Consider the following 20,104-nt stretch of genomic DNA (forward strand, 5'->3'; position numbering starts at 1 on the left):
ATCAAAATTACAAACATTTCATGGTAACCAACTGTACTTAAATAGCGATCGTACCAGCAACATCTGCAACTAAAAAAAGAACATTTCGGTAAAAAATATAAATTAAAAGAATATACTTTTTGATAAATAAAGTCTTTAATTTTAATTTCCATTAATTCTGAAGTTTATCAAGCATTATTAGTATAGAGAAATGGACAGAAATTAAGTAAAAGGGAGAATAACCTCCCCAGTAAGGAGGTGGGGGTAGCACCCCAAAAAGGTGCAATCTTTACGAAAATTATACTATCAAATTCAACATGTCAGTTAATTGATTTTATGTTCTTTGCAACCTCAAAATTAATTTTGATATTTAAGCCTCCTTCCTTAGAAATATCATAAGGGATAGTAATTTGTAGGGATTAACTTTAAAAACTTTTCGAAAATTGAAGTTTTCTAAAGAATAGTAAAGAACTATTTGAAATAAAAGACGAGCAGAAATAAAGTTACATAACAACCTCAAACTCATAAGAATAGAAACGACCACAAAAACTGTACGGAAAATATTATTTTGAACTTTTATTTTTATTACGTTATTAAATCTAAAATGCCTAAGACCAGTGGTGGATCCAGGGGAGGGGCGCCCCCCCCCTAACGTAGGCTAAAGTAGTGTAATTTACTTAATTAACGCAAATTTACGTTAATTAAACTTGCTCCTAACGCAAGTTTATCGGATAAACCTATTTGGCCCCCCCCCCCTAAAAAAATTCCTGGATCCGCCCTTGCCTGAGACTTCCAGGAATGAATGGCATTATTTATGAAACAACCCGTTTAATTTCATTAGGTCTTTTCAGTAATCTTGGCTATTTTGGGTTTTTCTTCTTTTTTATCCTGTTGTTGATGATTTGACAAACTAAACCATACCGTTAAGAATGTATAATTTTTTCAATAAAATGTAAATGACATTCGAGCTGTTTAGAGGTTTTGATTGGAAGAAAAGGGGATAGGTAACAAAAATCGTATTTGTAAACCTTTATTAGGCTTGAGATGTAATTTGTTTTTGTTGTTGATGTTACGGCAAATAAAAATACACTGCTCAAAATAAAAATTGTTTACAAATTTCAATTGAATGCCTTTAGCCGTTCCTGAGATTTTGTAGATATGCCCTTTTAATAACCTGAATGCACATAGTGTCTTTTGATTCAATTCAACATCCCCTCAACCTCCTCTGAAAGCTTCTATTTAATACCCCTGTCATTCTTAAAATATTGTAGATACGCCTTTTTGACAACTTCAATTTACATCTTTTGTAAAAAAAAAAAAAAAAAAAAATCTATTTAGTTCGAAGTCCATCTCAACAATCCCTGAAAGTTTTAATTTATTACCTTTAGGCTTTTCGGACACCCAGGATAGAACATGCTCCTTTTCCATTTTTAAACCTTTGTGTAACTTGGATAACAATGCCCTTTATATTGTAGCATATTTAATATTACATTTTGTATTATGACGATGAACAAGAATATATTTAGAACAATGGTCAACTTACATTTTTACGGCCCTTGCCCCAGGGATTGTTGGGCTCATGTAATCTCCGGAGACATGTTTATGGAGTCTTTGGCTATTTAGAACGAAATGGCTATCTACAAATTTTGAAAGGGGGTGTTTGGGGGTACTTAGAGGATAAGCTAAAAAAGATATGAGAGGGGGCTGGATGCCCCCAAATACTTTTAATTCTTAAAAAGGCACTAGAACTTTCAACTTTTTCTAGTGTGTTCGAATACTAGCGCAAAGAGCGAGAGTTCGGATGGCGGCATTTTCCTTCACATATAATAGATAGGTTTTACTCGTCTTAAGGTTTAATGCTGCTGTTACTTTCATTTGGAAAACTAGCTATTTTTATTTATGCACTCACAAAGCACAATATTTCGATGCTAGCTGTGCTAGCATCGTTGGTGCTAGCTGTGTTTGGTGCTGATGTGCTGGTGAATTTTTCCTTTTTTGTATTCGAAAAAAAAGGGGATTTGAGACCTTAGAAGATACGCAAACATAGCAAATTCCACCACAAAGCAATTCACAATTATTCGAGAACACGCAAAATTGTAAATACTATCATAAAATAAAAACCACAGCTATACTTTTGATTGCCAAATTATTTCACTGTAATTGCCATTTGTCCGATTGTGCGGTCAAGTAATCAATCGATTAGACCATATTTATAAACCAGAAAAATCTTGTGTCCTTCGCTGAAATAATTTGACTGGCCTCAATCTATTCATCATTTGCTGGAATACTTTCAAATCTAAAGATTTGTGAGAATTCTTCAATTTAAACGCAGTAAATTTTGAAAATGTGAAATAACTTGGAAAAACCCGAGGCTTAGTCCATGTAAAATGGCAGTCCCACATTTCAGAAAAGGGATCTTCAAACTTACACAGTCTTTTACACAGGAACTTACTATATGGGAGAGAGAGTAAGGGCCATTCCAAGACGATGCTTGGGGTGACCATGACTCCTTCCCTAAAATTAAACAAGCAGTATAAGATTGTTTCACGCAGTCAAAGCGTTTTTTTTTAACTTTTGCTTTGAGATCTCGCCAGGCTCCAGATCTCGCCAGGCGTTTTTTTTTTGAACTTTTGCTTTGAGATCTCGCCAGATCCCCAGCTCCTTCTGAAAAACTATAAATCTTTTTTAATGAGCTTTGGGGCCTTTATAGCTTCATTTCTAAGAGCTTATTAAGGGACTTTTAAAGGTTTTTTTTTCAAGGAGGACTTCGCAGAAACCTTTCAAAGCCTCTGTTAATGCTGAGTATTGGGCGAAACTTATATTAAAGTCATGTTTCCCACCTACAACGTAAAACTGCTCCCAAAACTTTGATTAAATTTGTGGGTTTCAGCCACAGTTCATATAATTATCCAGTAAGCTTATCGCAGATCATTTCTGGTCTTCGTTTTCGGTGCGAACAAAAAACTCCTCCCACTTCTTCGTACAGTTATTAATGGCGAATTTCCACTTGTTTCCGATTGTTTCACGTTGAATACATTATTCATAATAGCAGGTTTCCACATGTTTCTAATTGTTACCAGTTTGACTTGTCTACCCGTGAAAAGATCTGATGACACTTAAGTTTTTTTTTTCTCTGAAGCACTTGCACCCCGGTCCGGGTTTTTATAGTGGGTGAGATAGGGAATGATCATACTGGATAATTATATGAACTGTGGTTTAAGCTCAAGAACCAATTAGAACTTAAAAGGTTTTTCTGTTTAAGGAATAAATATAATGTGTTTTTGTGTAATTTACTGTTATAAATTCTGTTGTTATACTTTATTTGAACTTTCAAATCTTTATTTTTACTTAGGGCTTTATTTTTGGATTTCACACTAAATGATGTCTCCATGTATCTTGACGAATAAGTTTTTGTTAGGCAACATTTGTGTTCCGGTATAACGACAAACAATTTGAGACAACAATTTCTAGCGGCAAAATCTAAGTCAAAGAACAATAGCCCCCTTAATGCTCAGAAAGGACTGGTATCATTTGTTGCTCTCTGCTTCTTGTAATGTCCCGAAATTAAGATGCGAATTCTTGTTGGTTGTTTGTGTGTTATATTGTACAGTGACTAGTATTTTGGATCAAAAACTGTAAATTGTATTTCGTGTATTATTGTCATCATAAAGTTGTAGTATAAAATTAGTTTTAATATAATATACTTAATGTCTCCACCAGGGGCGTCATTTGCTATGAGGCAGTGGGGAAACTGCCCCTCCCAGACCTCAGTTTGCCACCAAGACCCCAGTTTCCCCCCCCCCAGCTGAAATTTAATTTCTTCAAAAATCTTGTCAAAACTAACATAAGCCTACATAATTCAAGCATCACAGAAACGGGTCAGTGTTCTTTAGTACATCTTTACCTTTATCGTACTATATGGGTCATTTTTCAGTTTTTACTGTGATTTTCGCTTGCTTGGGAAAATTGGCTCCAACTTTGCCCCCCCCCAGGATTTCGAAGAAATTACTCCACTGGTCGCCACCTTGTAAATTAATAGAAAATTGTTGTTGGCAATGACGGAAAAGATTCGGCTAAAAAATTTAAGGCAGTGTGTTTTTTCGAAAATTCGTCTAAAGGGTAATGGCTTGGGCTGTCTAGACTCGGTCTTCAAAGAAATACAAAGTTTTAGTAGCAGCGTACAGGTAGCTTAAGAGTTATCAATTTAATCGCTCAAAACGAAATTCCTAACAAATTTCAAAACTTATAATGGTCAATAAATGTCTAATCCTGGGGGGGGGGCAAAGTTGGTCTAATAAATGGCCAAGGTTTCCATTTGTTGACGTCTACACTTGCCTCATCAATTGCTGAATTTATCTAAGGACTATCACTTAAACAGGTGACCATCCTAAATTTAAATTCTTAGACTTGACCTTCAGATTTATAGATGTATGTATGTATACACCCAGCTGATTATAATGTTTTTGTCGCTTTAAGCCTTCTCACCCAGAAAGGTTGATTTTTATTTCGTTATTAACAAAAAAAAGTATTCTCAAAAAAAGTTTTTTTCAAAGAAAAATAAACAGCTACATTAAACCAATAACGAGGATAATAAAATCAAGTAACAATTCAAAGTTAAAACAAACAAAAATCACCACCAATGAAAAAACAAGGCCCATACCGAAAAAAAAATTACAAAGAATAATAAAATCCAACTTGAAACGAATGTAAACTAGTACAAACAGGAGTAAGACCAACGTCCCTAATCCTTCTAACGGCTAAAGCGTCTTTTGCCCTTTAACGATATCAATTTCTTTTTCGAGCAATGATTTTATTTGCCGTAACGCCAACAAAAATAAGAAACAAAATCTCTTGGAAGTATCTGTAATTTATAATTTATTGGTGTTATAAAAGAGAAAATGTTTAAAAACATACTTGATGTTCAGTAAAGCCCATATGACGCTCTCGTCTTTAGATAAACAAAAAATCGCGAAGAAAGGAAACGAGGACAATTAACAGCCAGTGAAAAAATTGAAAAATTATGCAAATATTTCGGTCAAGACCTCCGCTTGACCGTCCTCAGTGCAGAATAAAACTGACAAAAATATAAAAACCAAACCTTAAAATAAAAACACGAAACTAAAATTGGACGACCCTTTCCTAGTAACGGTGAAAGGGTAACTGAATAAAAAACACAAGTCTAAATGGCATTTCAGAATTTAATTTTGCGTAAAGCACTTTTAAAGGCTGATCGCTTTTCAGTTTGATTGTTATCGGAGACTCTATTCGATTGCACAATATAACTTTGTGGATGTATGTAAAAACGATCAGAATTAATAATTTTGTCATAAATGGGACTTAGAAAAATTTCTCCAGTGTCTCTATTGAGAGCTACCTTTTGGTGACTGTGCTTTTTTATTTCAACTGCCTCCCTGAAAACTTGCGTGAGACCTTTAACGGGGGCAACGATAGAGGCCTCGTCAAACAAAATGAAATGGTGTGGATTCTCGTACACATGTTGCGCCAAGGCGGAATCAAAAACCTCAGGCCTTTGGCGTAACCTCATTGCCTTGTCAATTGAGGACTTGTGCTCAGATAACCTCTCCCCCAATTGCTGTTGGGTTCTACCAACATAAAAACAGCCACAAGAACAAGGAATTCTATAAACACCACTACCCAGAATGGGGCTGGTTTTATCTTTGCCGTTGTTAAAAAAGTTCTGTGTAATATTTGAATTTTTAAAGGCGACACTAAGTTTATGTTTTTTAAGGATTCTTTTCAATTTGTCAATCAATTTTGGAATGTAGGGTAGAACAGTGAAAAGTTTCTTATCATCCACCAATGGGACGGTATCTGTTGGGGCTTGTGGACCTGATGCCCTCCCCTCTGCCTTTTTTCGTCTTCTGTAGAACCCATGTTTTGTCCAAGGGACCTAAATTTTGCCTACCTCAAACTCAAGTGAATTTCGCAGAAATAGTCTCCAATGTGGAGGCGGGTATATTTGGTTCACGTGGTGCTGTGGAAAATCCAGATTTACTTCGAGGAGAGGTGGTTAAGAATATTCTTGATTTCATTCCATATTCCCCAAGGTTAAAAAATCAGGAAACACAGACTCTCAAAAAATTAAAAAAAGACCCACACATCATTATTACCAGGGCTGATAAAGGAAATAAAATTGTTATCCTTGATAAAACTTCATATAATACAAAAGTTACAGATATTTTATCCGACACCCATACTTACAAGCCCATAGATTCAGACCCCACCGATAAGTTCACCCGCTTAGTACGAAAGGAGCTAGGAATTTTGCAAACTGAAAGACTTATTACTCCACAAATGTATAAATTATTTTACCCTAAAGGTTGTTCAGCTCCTAAATTTTACGGGCTCCCAAAAATCCACAAAGATGGAGTCCCTCTACGCCCAATTGTGGCTTCTTATATCTCTCCGACTGCCAGATTGGGGAAATGGTTGTCAACACTTTTTCGCCCCCTTATGCAAACACAAACTTCATACATAAGAAACTCAGTTCACCTTGTTGAAAAATTAAAAGACATTGAAATAAAAAAAGATACAATTTTGGCCAGTTTCGATGCCATTTCTATGTATACGTCTTGCGACATTAAAAAATGTGAACTAGCTCTTCAAAGGAAATTAGAAGATAATATTGATCAAATAGACTACAAAACACTGGATATAGACACTATTATGCGTCTCGTCCGTCTTTGCAATAGTTCCTCCTCATATTTCCGATCTAATAATCAATTTTTCACCCAAATTAGGGGTTTACCCATGGGAACAAGTCTTTCACCATTTTTGGCAACTTTTTATATGGAATTCATAGAAATCTCTGCTCTGGAAAATTTTCCGATAAAACACCGTTTCTGGGGTAGGTTTGTCGATGATGTTATTTCTCTGTGGGAGCACGGAGGAGAGTCACTTAACTCCTTCTTAACTCATCTAAACACTTTGGACTCTAACCTTCAGTTCACTATAGAACTAGAACATAACCACAAACTTCCTTTCCTAGATGTTTTAATTTTCAATAAGTCTCCTGGCCTTGAATTTTCTATTTATAGAAAGCCTACGCATAACGATAGGTATTTGCATTTTTCCTCCAACCACTCTCCCTGCATAAAAAGAGGAGTTGTTATTTCTTTGGTTGACCGAGTAATAAGAATATGCTCAGAGCCTCACATAGACTCAGAATTGAACTATATTAAGGACATTTTATTTTGCAATGGCTACCCTATAAAATTACTTGAGACCATTATAGACAGAAGACGAAAAAGGCAGAGGGGAGGGCATCAGGTCCACAAGCCCCAACAGATACCGTCCCATTGGTGGATGATAAGAAACTTTTCACTGTTCTACCCTACATTCCAAAATTTAGTGACAAATTGAAAAGAATCCTTAAAAAACATAAACTTAGCGTCGCCTTTAAAAATTCAAATATTACACAGAACTTTTTTAACAACGTCAAAGATAAAACCAGCCCCATTCTGGGCAGTGGTGTTTATAGAATTTCTTGTTCTTGTGGCTGTTTTTATGTTGGTAGAACCCAACAGCAATTGGGGGAGAGGTTATCTGAGCACAAGTCCTCAATTGACAAGGCAATGAGGTTACGCCAAAGGCCTGAGGTTTTTGATTCCGCCTTGGCGCAACATGTGTACGAGAATCCACACCATTTCATTTTGTTTGAAGAGGCTTCTATCGTTGCCCCCGTTAAAGGTCTCATGCAAGTTTTCAGGGAGGCAGTTTAAATAAAAAATCACATTCACGAAAAGGTAGCTCTCAATAGAGACACTGGAGAACTTTTTCTAAGTCCCATTTATGACAAAATTATTAATTCTGATCGTTTTTACATACATCCACAAAGTTATATTGTGCAATCGAATAGAGTCTCCGATAACAATCAAACTGAAAAGCGATCAGCCTTTAAAAGTGCTTTACGCAAAATGAAATTCTGAAATACCATTTAGACTTGTGTTTTTTATTCAGTTACCCTTTCACCGTTACTAGGAAAGGGTCGTCCAATTTTAGTTTCGTGTTTTTATTTTAAGGTTTGGTTTTTATATTTTTATCAGTTTTATTCTGCACTGAGGACGGTCAAGCGGAGGTCTTGACCGAAATATTTGCATAATTTTTCAATTTTTTCACTGGCTGTTAATTGTCCTCGTTTCCTTTCTTCGCGATTTTTTGTTTATCATGATTAGCCAGTGTGGTCTCAGAAATTATTCTCGTCTTTAGATCATGCAAAGTGGCCTAGGCAGAAGGAACAAAGAAAAAAAAATCGTAGGCAGTGCAGTAGCGCTACCTAAGTAAAGAACGATGTTGGCACAGTGTATTATTTTTTTTCTAGACCAGGGCGCTTCGTATCGAAGGAGTTGTCGTAGAAACTTCGAAAAGGGTTCATTCGATTGGAAATTGAAATGGTTAGTGCCCTTTTTGATAGTCCAAATTGATTGGAAGGCAATTAACACCCCTTCCACGCCCATCATTTCCCCAAACACATCCAATCAAAATTTTGATATAGCCAATTTGTAGTTGATTTCCAGAAAGAAATTATGTTTTGAGGAGGACACTCCCCCCCCCACAGCCCTCGAGGCAAGGGTTGTAAGTTATGCCTTGGGGGCATATAGAATCAAATAATCTACCAAGCATACAACTACCGCAAATCAGTGTCAATAAATAAATGAAACCCAAAACAAACAGAAATTAAAATAAGTCAAACTCGAAATGAGTTTGGCTTTTTATTTTGGCTTTTTATCTATCGATATGACTTTTTATCTATTATTAAACAACAAAGTTTTTGCACAGAATAAGTTTTTCAAAAAAAACAAAGAATTTCATTAAACCAAAATGAAAAAAAATGGAATCAGATAATCTATGAAGCATACAATTACCACAAATCAGTATCAATAACTAAATCAAACCCAAAACAAACAGAAATTAAAATAAGTCAAACTTAAAATGATGAGAAATTAATCTGAGTGGGGTTCTAAACCCTATGCTTTCTAAAAGCTAGAATATAATTTGTGATTTACTGAAAAAAATTCTTTTAAATTCTTTAACTTTTATGACTTTAAGAAATAAAAAATTAATTAAGATTTTAATTAATAAATATCAGCATAAGTATATTAAACTGACAAAGCACATTTTTTTCGGTAAATTCATTTAAATGTTTTCAGTAAAGTACAAATTATATTCTAGCTTTTAGAAAGCACAATTATACAACTTATTTTTAGAAAGCACAATTATAAAACTATTTTGGGGTTTCAATTATAAAAACTGTTTTCCGAATTTCCACTACTATGGGCCGTATGGCAAAGCAAGCAGTATAAACAAGCTGTTAAAATTATACTGCTACCATAAAATTGTTTCATAGAAAATCAGTACGTCTTTCCTTAAGTATATCTATTTCTTATGGGCGTTTTTAGCTAAATTTATAAGAGCCATTTGTTACAGCTGCTGACCCTGCTGACCTGACCCCTGTAACCCTGAATCAAAATCCATTAAATGGTATTGCAAATTATGCTTTTAAACATGGCTTAATTCGTATTGCGTGATAATTATCACTCCGGATCTTAAACGGCCTCGTCTTCCAATTACTACTATGTAATCCAATTACATAGTTATAACATAATTGCAAGTAATTTTTTATCTAAGCTTATTGAATCTTTACATGCTATTTGTTTTCTTAATTGAATAATAACTTAAACGGACATTTTACATACGAGGGGATGACATTATTGCAAATGTCAAGATGTAATAAATACTTTCATACTTCACGATGTTACGTTCTTTGAAAAAGATTAAATAAAAAAAAAACAAGTTTTTTCAACTGAAAGTAATGAGCTACGTTAAAATTTAAGACAAACATAAATTATTACGTATATTTGGGGTTTTGCTCCCTAGTCAATACCTCGCTCTTTACGCTAAAGTTTGAATTTTGTTCCAGTTCTTTAAGAATGACCCCTGAATCACAAAGGCCGTTTAATCAGAATAAATAGCCATTTTGAAAGTACTAAAAAAACTTTAGCGTAAAGAGCGAGATATTGACTAGGGAGCAAACGCCCTCACACACATAATAATTTCTGTTCGTTTTGAGTTTTAATGTTGCTCCTTACTTTCAGTTGAAAAAACTTGTTTTTTTTAAATTTGATTTCTGATAGTCTTTTAAATAATGCTAGGAGATCCGGTTTTCCTTTCATAGAAATGCCCCTTCCCCCGTGAAAACTTCCTCCGTGGAAAGATCCTCCCACGCAACCTCATTCCCCTGAACCTCCACCAGAAAAAATTCCCCCTGAAAACGTCTGTGTACTTCGAAATAACCAGTATTATATGTAAACAATAGGCAAAGTTCATAACTTGCAGCTCTTCCCCCAGGGACTGTGGGGGGTTAGGTCATCCTCAAAGACGTAGTTATTAGATTTTTCGACTATGCTGAGAAAAATGGCTATCTCAAAATTTTGATTGAGTGACTTTTGGAAAAAAATTAACGTGGGAGGGGGCCTCGTTGTCCTCCAATTCTTTTTGGTAACTTAAAAAGGGCACTAGAACTTTAATTTACGTTCAAATGAGGCCTCTTGTGATATTCTAAGACCACTGGGTCGATACGATCACCATGGGAAAAGCAAAAACAAATAAACACGCATCCATGATTTTTCTTCTGGAAAAAAAAATTCCACATTTTTGCAGATAGGAGTTTGAAACCTCTACAGTAGGGTTTTCTGATACGCTGAATCTGATGGTGTGATTTTTGTTAAGATATTATGACTTTTAAAGGGTTTTTCCTGTTTTTTTTCGAAAATAAGGCTTTCTCAGGCCTTTTGATGGGTAAGACTAGACTTGGTGTAACTTATATATTTGAAATCAAAAATCCGATTCTTTTGATGTAACTATTGGTATCAAAATTCCGTTTTTTAGAGTTTCGGCTACTATTGAGCCGGTTCACTCCTTTCTTACAGTTCGTTACCACGAACTGTTTGATACATTTGCTGATACAACCTAGAAAAAAAGCCTCCGGTTAATTAAACAAACAAACAATAAAAAAATACCTATTGCCCACCTAAAAATATATAAAAAGATTAAATATAATAAATACTTTATTAGACTTATCGTATCTGGATGAATCAACAGACACATAGATGCACAAAGAGGGCTGGGTTCTTCCTTCTATGATTGGTTTGTAGACCCTGAAAGAATATTTGAAAATTAGAACACTTCTTTTTTAACTCATCTAATTTTCTTCCCCCTAGAGTGCTATTCTTTCCTTCTTTGGACGGACGTCGTACATTGACTTCAGATCTCGCTTGCTACGCTAAGGAGTAAGAGTCTTTAATCAGTTCTCTCCAATGACAGTCTTGAGTCTTCAGCCATAGCGAGTAATGGCTTTGGATCTTCCATCCCTGCAAACATAGCCTGAAATCATCTGTTTCCACCTGCTTAGCTCGCTATGGTCTGCGGCTTGGCCCTTTGGCCCTCCCAAGTATAACATCTCCACTCACTTCGTTTGTTGTGATTGGCAACCCATGCCTTCGACCCTTGGCTCTCGCACGCTTCAGTTTCCGCTACATCCTTGGTTGCTCCGTTTTTGGCCCTTCTTTTCCTGTCACCATTATTTCCATTATCTTTTTTTGACCCTTCAAATGTTTTTCTTTTGGTTTTTCTTCCTTTTTCAGCCCTTTTTTATGCACTGGCCATTTTTGAAAATAGTTTAAATCTATGACACGCAATCTGTATACGTAACTTTTTTTCTTTAAAATACCAAGGATATCAAAATAAAAACATCTTTTATCTCCCTGGACCCATCTTCGGTCTGTTCATACCTGAAAACCGTGATGTCGTAAAATTTTCTGTTTTGGCTAATTTGAAATTATGAAGTTTTCAGAGCAGCACCATATTTAAAGCTGTGTTGCAACGTTTAACTATTAAAATGAATATGCAAAACAGACTTAAAAATGCTTTTTATCCGTAGAAATTCAAACATTAACAATCTGCTGATTGCCAAAAAAACTACACGTTCAAAGGAGAGATACACCTTTTAAAGCTATTTGATGTCGTATATTTTAGCTTATTTCTTGCTTGTTCTTCGACCAGTTTTTTTTTTTTTTTTTTTTTTTTTTTTTTTTTTTACTTTGGGGTCCGATACTAGCCAAAAATGCATAACTGCATGTGGACGTCTTTTTCATTCAGAATTTCTTTCCCAATTTTTCCTTTTTTAGATAGCTGTGTAAGTTTCCACTTCATCATTCAAAACACTCATATTCCATTTTCACTGTCCTTCGCACTTTAAAACAAAGCTTCACTACTGTATTTTCTTATTAAAATGATAAGAAAGTTTTTAAAATACATTAGAATACTTGCGCAATTGCCATTTTTTGGAAATAGTTTAAATACATGAAAATATTAAACATTGCCCCTTATCAACTGCCATTTCCATGATGACTTCCTGTTCCAGTTTATATCATTTTTCCTTTAGGTTCTATTACCAGTTGCGGATCCAGGGGAGAGCGAGGGGGCACCCCCCTAACGTAGTCTAAAGTATTGTAATTTGCTTAATTACGGTAAGTTTGCGTTAAATGAACTTGCTTCTAACGCAATTTTATCGGATTAAACTATTTTGACCCCCCTCCCTAAAAAAAAATCCTGGATCCGCCCCTGTCTACTACCTGATCTCTGCTCTCAAGGTTCAAATATCGTCTCAAAATCTGAATAAGTGATCGGACCTCAGCATCCATTTGAAATTTCGCAAAGACCACATTGCCTATTGTGCGGTGCGGTGCTTCGTGTGTGCGCGCATGCTTCTCATCTAGCTCGTAGTTTCTTTTCCTTAAAATCAGATCCTTCATTGTGGAAATAGTAGATTGTTAATGTTTCAAATAAGTGTCATTTTCTTTTAGGCATCTGGACTTCATCAACGTCATGGCTTATGACTTTCATGGCAAATGGGAGAATACTGTTGGTCATAATGCCCCTCTGTATGCACCATCTTCTGATTCTGCATGGAGAAAGCAGTTAAGTGTAGACGCAGCCACGAAACTTTGGGTAAGCCAATTTTTAGAGGGATGTTGAAATAAATTTGATAGATACTGTGTGCACCCAGGCGGTCAAAATGGTATTTTCAATATCTCAGAGACGGCTAAGAGTATTAAGATGAAACTACTCAACAACGGTTGAGGGTATTAAGCTAAAACTTTTGAGCTTTGAGGGGGATATTGAAGTAAATCAAGGCACTTTGTACATCCAGAATGTCAAAACTGCGTGTTTGAAGCATCTCAAGAACGGTTAGGGTATTAAGTTTGAACTGTCAGAGCGTATTGAGAGTTGAACTTGATCAACATACATTATATGCATCCAGTTTGTATAAGTGACATCTTTTCCATACCACACCAAGAAAAAAGTCAACTCAAAGTCACAAATAAAAGAGTTTATTTGTTATAAGAGTTATGCACCTGATTTATAATTTTTTCTAGCAGCCACTGAAAGTTTATAAGCCACATACGGGTCGTTCCCATCAATGCATTGATTTTAATCCATAAAAAATAAACATGATTCCTAAATATTCCTGAAATTTTGATGGTTTCCCCATGATGGTTTGGTTTCTCCCTCTCATTTCCTTCTTCTTTTTTTTGTGTAAGTTTTATCGAAGAGCTGCAATGTAATTTTGATTTTTTGTTCTCTCAAATCCCCTGCTGATTTCAAAGGTATAAGGACCTTGTGGGCTCAATTGAATTTGTTTTCATTTTAAGGCTTCTTTACATTATACTCCCCTTCCCCCATTACATCCCAATTTACATCTGTCGTACCACTTGTGACTCTTATTTAACCAGAGATTATTTAAGAAATGGTCCTAAATGATTAAGCGTTGTTCAAAGAAAATCATCAAGATCGCAGTATAAGTGTCTTAAACCAGAACGCACGTTTTACATATATCACAAATGATACCTAATTTTCACCCAAGTTAGGTTTTAAGGATTTAAGGCTTTGAGGGGTGGTAACACAACCCCTATTTGTAGCTTACTTTGGTCATTAGTTGTCCCTGAAAAACTTTTTTGAAATTAATGATTGATTGACCAATCTATGATTGATTAATTTTTTAATCTAATGGACAAGAAAACCTTTATGGCAACTAAATTTCCGTGATATCTCAGATAGAGAGTAGCTTCATTGTTAGCATATAAAAATCACCTATCCGGCATGTTGCCCGTTACAATTTCCTCTGCCCTTTTTTCTAATAGTACAGAACAACCAACACATGTACAGAAATGTTGACTGTTGGGACGAACTCGACAGTATCATAGTTCAAAGCTAGTTTTAAATAGCAGACTTACAGGCTATCAATGATGGAGACTTGGCTTGTAAATAAAGAATTCAGTGATCCCGGAACCTGTAAAATTCTCTACCGTGTTTGGTATACAGACGGAAGGGCGTCACCGTCCAGAATTAAGTAAAAGCAATATCATTGCCGTCTATGCTATTAATCAGGCTTGCGCATAGAAATTGGTTTCCTACTTAGAGTCTAGCTCTTAGTCCCCTCCAATTATAGATGGAAACTGACATCTTCTTGTAAATAGGCTTATGGCAAGAATTTAAGATAAATCAAATAGATCGTGGACTCAGAACACTGCATAGCTAGAACACTAACTGTTGGTTCGGCTCACTGTATATAAATTTAGACAGTACAATCATTCCCTATCTCGACCATTAGACAGAGACGAACAGAGATGGAAGTGCTCCGAAGAACACTTAAACAAGTAGAAACATAAGCGACATTAGATTTTTTCACGGGTAGACAAGTCAGATTTCTCTTGAACGCGAAACTTTGCTTTACCTTTGTAACACTAACTTTAAAAAAATATAATTTTAAATTAGTTTGTTCCAATACATATATAAAAATCGGTAATTAGTAGTGTCATGTTGTTATTAGATGTTATTAGAAATTACCAGTTGGTTTCAAAGTCTCGAGTTGGTTTCAAAGGCATTTTGAGAAATTTTCTGAGAAAATACGCGTTCCAGAATAATATACACTGGACCGCTGATGGCAGATTAAATAGGAGGAGCTGTTTGTAGGCGCTGATAATATCGTAGTCAAAAATTATTGAGTTTGATTATACTGTATAAATTTATATACAGTGCTTCTCCCTAAGTTCAGTTAAGCTCCTGCCAACCCTCTTTTACATATCCTGAAGGCTATAATTTACATTGCCCTCTTTCCCTACAGAGGTTAGATTCGTCTTCGATACTTTAAAAAGATAAACTAGGGTATTAGATGTTACCTCTAATCAAAATTGGCTTGAAATTGAACCACCTTTTCTGGTGTGTTTTCTGAGGACATGATCTAGTGACCGCCTCTCACTGCTGAGTTGAGACCTTAATCGGACCTCAAAAAGCCCTGACATGAAAATGATGTTTTGCTTTCATCCTATATTTTGCTGACACGTGTACAGCATTTCCCGGTACATATCCCGATTACTACAATTTCTATCGCTCCTCCCCTCTTCTAGTACTCAAAGGGATAGGATTGATTCTGGGCCACCAAAAGGCTTACATAGGACACTAGTTCTTCTTTCCCATCAGTTTTTTGTTTGTGTCTGGCAGTCCGTTTCGGGAATGTCACGATGAAGGAATGGAGGGAGCACTCTTTCCCACAGAAGTTGGATCAAGTACGGACACCAGAAAGACAACAATTAGGCTATCCTTGCTTTTATTTACCAAGTTATGTTGCGGTCCGACAACCCATCTTGTCACGTGATGAGAATTTAGGGACCTTTCCCTCTGCAGAGGTCTTATTGCGAATTTCGACATTCACCAATTTCGGACATTCGCGGTAACATACATACCGAAGTTCTATAGAATATTTTTTGTGGAAATTATAGCATGATAACATTGTTATATTTTGACTGAACATTCAGATAGACTGAATGTTCAAATTAGGTGTAGGGTTTAAATTACAATTCAACTAATACGTGTGGAAGTAGTAGGGCAAATAATTATGAACAGTTTAAAAAAGAAAATAATTAATTTTTGAAGAAAAGTAAAGAGCCAAATTAAAACCAGAGACCAGCAGAAATGGAGTCATATAATAAAATTCGTGAGATAGGCGTCTCCCCTGAAAATCCCCCCCCTCCCCCAGAGAATTCACTCCCGTGGAAAACTCCCCCCGAAAAATTCCCCCACAGGAAATTCTTCTCGTGAAAAATTCCCCCTGGATAATTCCTCCCTCCCCACTGAAAATTCCCCCACATGCAAAATTAAGCAGCTACAGAGAAAGTACAAAATGGATACCTAGAAATGTCGATCAGATGTCCTAAAGGGTAAAAAAAAACAGATGTCCCGTTTTTTTAATGAAATTTTTAACACGCCTTTTTCAGTTAAAAAAAAGAAAAAAGAGTGAAATCAATCATTTCATAACATTTTCTGAGCAAAAATGCGAACGAAACAAACCAGATCGGCAGTAGGTAATGGTCAAGCGGTGCTTATAGTAAAGGACCTTTATTCGGCTTTAGTGTATTTTTATTTTATTTTTTATCAGAGGTACCTTACATGGAAGGGATGGTCTTATAAATTTTGAAGGAGATCATTCGATCGGAAATTGAAAGTTCTAGTGCCCATTTTAAGAGTCAAAATTGATAAGAGATCAACCATCACCCCCCCCCTCTGGCATATTTATTAGACCTTTTTATGATGGACACAATGGGTATCTCATCATGTCTTGGGGAAAATTGGTACATGAAGAGGACTATTTGTCCTTCAATTTGTTTCATTACTTAAAATGGTACTTCAACTTTTAGTTTTTGTTTGAATGGACCCTGTCCGGTCTTCTAGGACGCTTGGTTTGATAAGATTATCCCTGGGGGGAGGGGACTACCAACAATACACATCCATTATCTTTTTGGCAAAGGTACAAAATACCAAGTTTTTGTAGACGAGAGCTTTAAAACTCAACAGTAGGGGTCTCTGATCATTTTGTAGTTAGGGAGAGGGCAGATGCCTCAAAGCCTGTATTCTCATGCGAAAACATCTGAAGTCCCAGTGAGCCTTCAGATAAATACAACATTAATTCTGACGAAGGGAAGGGGGAGGTAGAAACTGATATTTAATACCTCTTGAATTCTGGGAATATTTCTGGTCTACACCCTTATTACGAAAGTGAATAGTAAATTTAAACCCCAATACGAGCAGTATTTATTCCGTATCGGAGGGAGCTGCCCCCTCCTCATCCCCAAGCTCGTGGTCTTAAAAACTTCGGAAGATGCTCATTGGATCAGAAATTTAGAGTTCTAGTCCTTTTTTTAAAGCCGAAAGTAACTGGAGACCAACCAGTTTCTGCCTTAGAACCGTTTTTGATTTCTGGTCCTTATGTTACCCTTAGGGACATCTGATCGACATTTTGAGGTACCTCTTTTGTAGTTTCTCTATGACCTCTAAATTTTGCGTATGGGGAAATTTTCTATGTTGAGGACAGATTTTCTGCGCTGGGATTTTCCAGGGGAAACGCAGGCTTCCAATAATTTGGAATAATGAGGTCAAAGATAAAAATAACAGATATTGACATGGATAAATAAATGAATCCTAAAACGAGCAGAAAATAAATCAAATTAATCATAAAACGAATTGATAATACCAGAAACAAGAGTAGGAGTTTTGGCCTAAACCTTTTAAAGGTCAAATTGTCATTTGCGCTTTATAGGAAACAAAATTTATTTGATGAGTAAACCTTGATAAGCCCTGTCATATTGATTATGGTTGTTGATATGTTGATATTACAACAAATAAAATCAAACTGCTCAAAATACAAATTGTTTTCAGTAAAGCACAATTGACACTCTGGCCTTTGGAATATCTAGAGGGTGGTAGCTCTACTTCTGTTTTGGGTGATTTCTGCTCATTCTAATTTTGAATTTTTGGTTTGAATTTTATTGTTATTTTTGTTTTAGGATTTTATGTATCCATCGGTAGTAGTATGTGTTATCTGTATATTTGGTATTTAACATTCAGTTAAATTCCTGGTCGCTCTGGGCCTTGTTAATCCATTGGTAGTAATATCTATTCCTTTCGAGTTGAAATGACTATATTACTTTATTTTTGCGTTCTAGGTTTTCATGCTGCTTTTTACTTTTCTTAGAAAAATGTGTTTTTGGGAAACATTTTTTTTAAATTAACAACGTACAAATACTGGCTAACACCGCTACAAAGAAGATACAAGTCAAATTAATATTTCTGAATTTTGCACTCTCATAGTCTTGATTCAGAAATATAATAATGTTATTTTAAAAGTACCCAAACCTGTTAAGAGAAATTACTTCTATAAGCCTTAAAGCTTTTATTATGTCTTAATTATTAGCAGTCAAATGAAGAATCCTGATTTGGTTAGTATATATTGTTTGAAAATTTTCACTCACTGACAGAAAAGCACTGAGAAGAAGTCCTTTCACTTGGCGTTGTGTATGTAATAAATAAATAAATTTATGTCTACTCTCTTCAAGAGAGCAATAATTGTTATACTATCTTATAAACGAGCAAGTGTGTATTTATTTTATGTCTATATGTATAATTTCCTTGCAAACGGCTCCATATTTTTGGTTTTTGAAAATTGGCACTCTGGGATTTTCTTGCCTAGAAAACGCTATAGACAGGTCACGAGTTTAAAAAAAATCGTTGAGAGTTTTCTTTTGACCTTTTCCGTAATTTTGGGAAAAAATCATATAAGTGACGGCATATTTATATACATTTCAAGAACAAAAATTGTGTCATTTTCCCCCCAGCAGTAGTCGTATTGCTTTTAGTATCTATGACACATGCAAAATTACACAAGATGACGAATTGCTCTAAACAGTTAAAAAAAGGCATGGAACAAGAAACATCAAAAATCCCATTGAATTGCAGACGAAAATGTTCAACAACGAAATTTGCGGTTAGAAGACGAAGTAAAATTACATTGAATGAAGAGCGTCTTAGTTTAGCGTATGTGAGTCTATTAAGGATAAACAAGAAGGATGAATTGAATTCCCGCCAGGTTGCATAATTCAATTGAAATTGCTGATTTTTCACCCTAGAATGAACAAGTGTTATTTTAACGTCTGTAAAGATACAGAGAAATGACAATATGAATTCACGACCAAATTTCTTAACCACCCTGGGACGGAATGACGTTATTTTGGCGTCTCTGAAGTATAAAAAGGAAAGAGGAATTGCACTTATGCCAGAAACAAATCATGGACGGTGTGAATAATGTCAAATTTATATTCATTCAAAGAGCAAAAATGACATAATTGTTTCCCAGGGTTGGTCGTATCATTTTTAATATCTATGACGCATGCAAGATTACAAAAGGTGACAAGTGATTCCGAACAGCTAAAGAAAAAGGCATGGAACAAGAAATAACAAGAATCACATTGAATTGCAAACGAAAATGTTGCACAACAAAATCTGCGGTTAAAAGACAAAGCAAAACTACAATGTATTGAAGGAACGTGTTAGGTTAGCGTGTATAAGTCTGCGAAGAACAAGCAGGAAAGAAGAATTGGTTTTTAGTATCTATGACACGTGCAAAATTACACTAGATGATAAATGACTGAACAGCTAAAGAAAAAAGCATGGAATAAGAAACAACAAAAATCACATTGAATTGCAAACAAAGAAGTTATTTAAAGCTAAAGAATAAGACGATAATTATGCCATTGCGAAGTTTAGATATGTCAGAAATTACAATGGAATAAAAGAACATGTTACCTTAGCGTCTGTCAAGGATAAACCGAAGAAGGAATTGTATTCACGACAGGATTTTTAATTCAGCTGAAATCGCTGATTTTCTACCTTATGACTTAAAACCAAAGATTAACACGATAATTGTTCAAGTACGTAATTTAGAATGTACAATAGAACATGCCTGGTTGTTACTGAATTATGTAACATCGTAATTCAAGCAAAAAGATTACTGGGAGAAAATCTGGAAAAGAAATTTTCTTAGGATTCATGACATTTTGGGAAATTAGATGAATGAATAAACCCAAACAGCTAAAGCTGAAGGCATGGAAAAAATGTCTGAGGTAGTAATGAACGAAAATGAAGCACGGCGGAATCTGCGGCTGATGATCACAACGAATCAAAAATGAAAATGATGCACAGAGATATGTGCGGT

At 35.4% G+C, this 20,104-nt stretch overlaps 1 protein-coding gene across 2 annotated transcripts in view; it reads left to right on the plus strand.

Moving 5' to 3' along the window:
- LOC148954543 (putative chitinase 10) overlaps nt 1-20,104 on the plus strand; it is a 163,574-nt gene that overhangs the window by 67,751 nt on the left and 75,719 nt on the right. For both annotated transcript variants that reach the window (XM_089086581.1, XM_089086582.1), the window contains exon 6: nt 12,864-13,008. In XM_089086581.1, coding sequence (XP_088942707.1) covers nt 12,864-13,008 — 145 coding nt within the window. The remainder of the gene's footprint in view (nt 1-12,863; nt 13,009-20,104) is intronic.

The sequence above is a fragment of the Artemia sp. Qi Xiang Cuo genome, chromosome 3 (genome assembly GCF_049724085.1).
Source record: "Artemia sp. Qi Xiang Cuo chromosome 3, ASM4972408v1, whole genome shotgun sequence".
In the NCBI taxonomy this organism is placed as follows: domain Eukaryota; kingdom Metazoa; phylum Arthropoda; class Branchiopoda; order Anostraca; family Artemiidae; genus Artemia; species Artemia sp. Qi Xiang Cuo.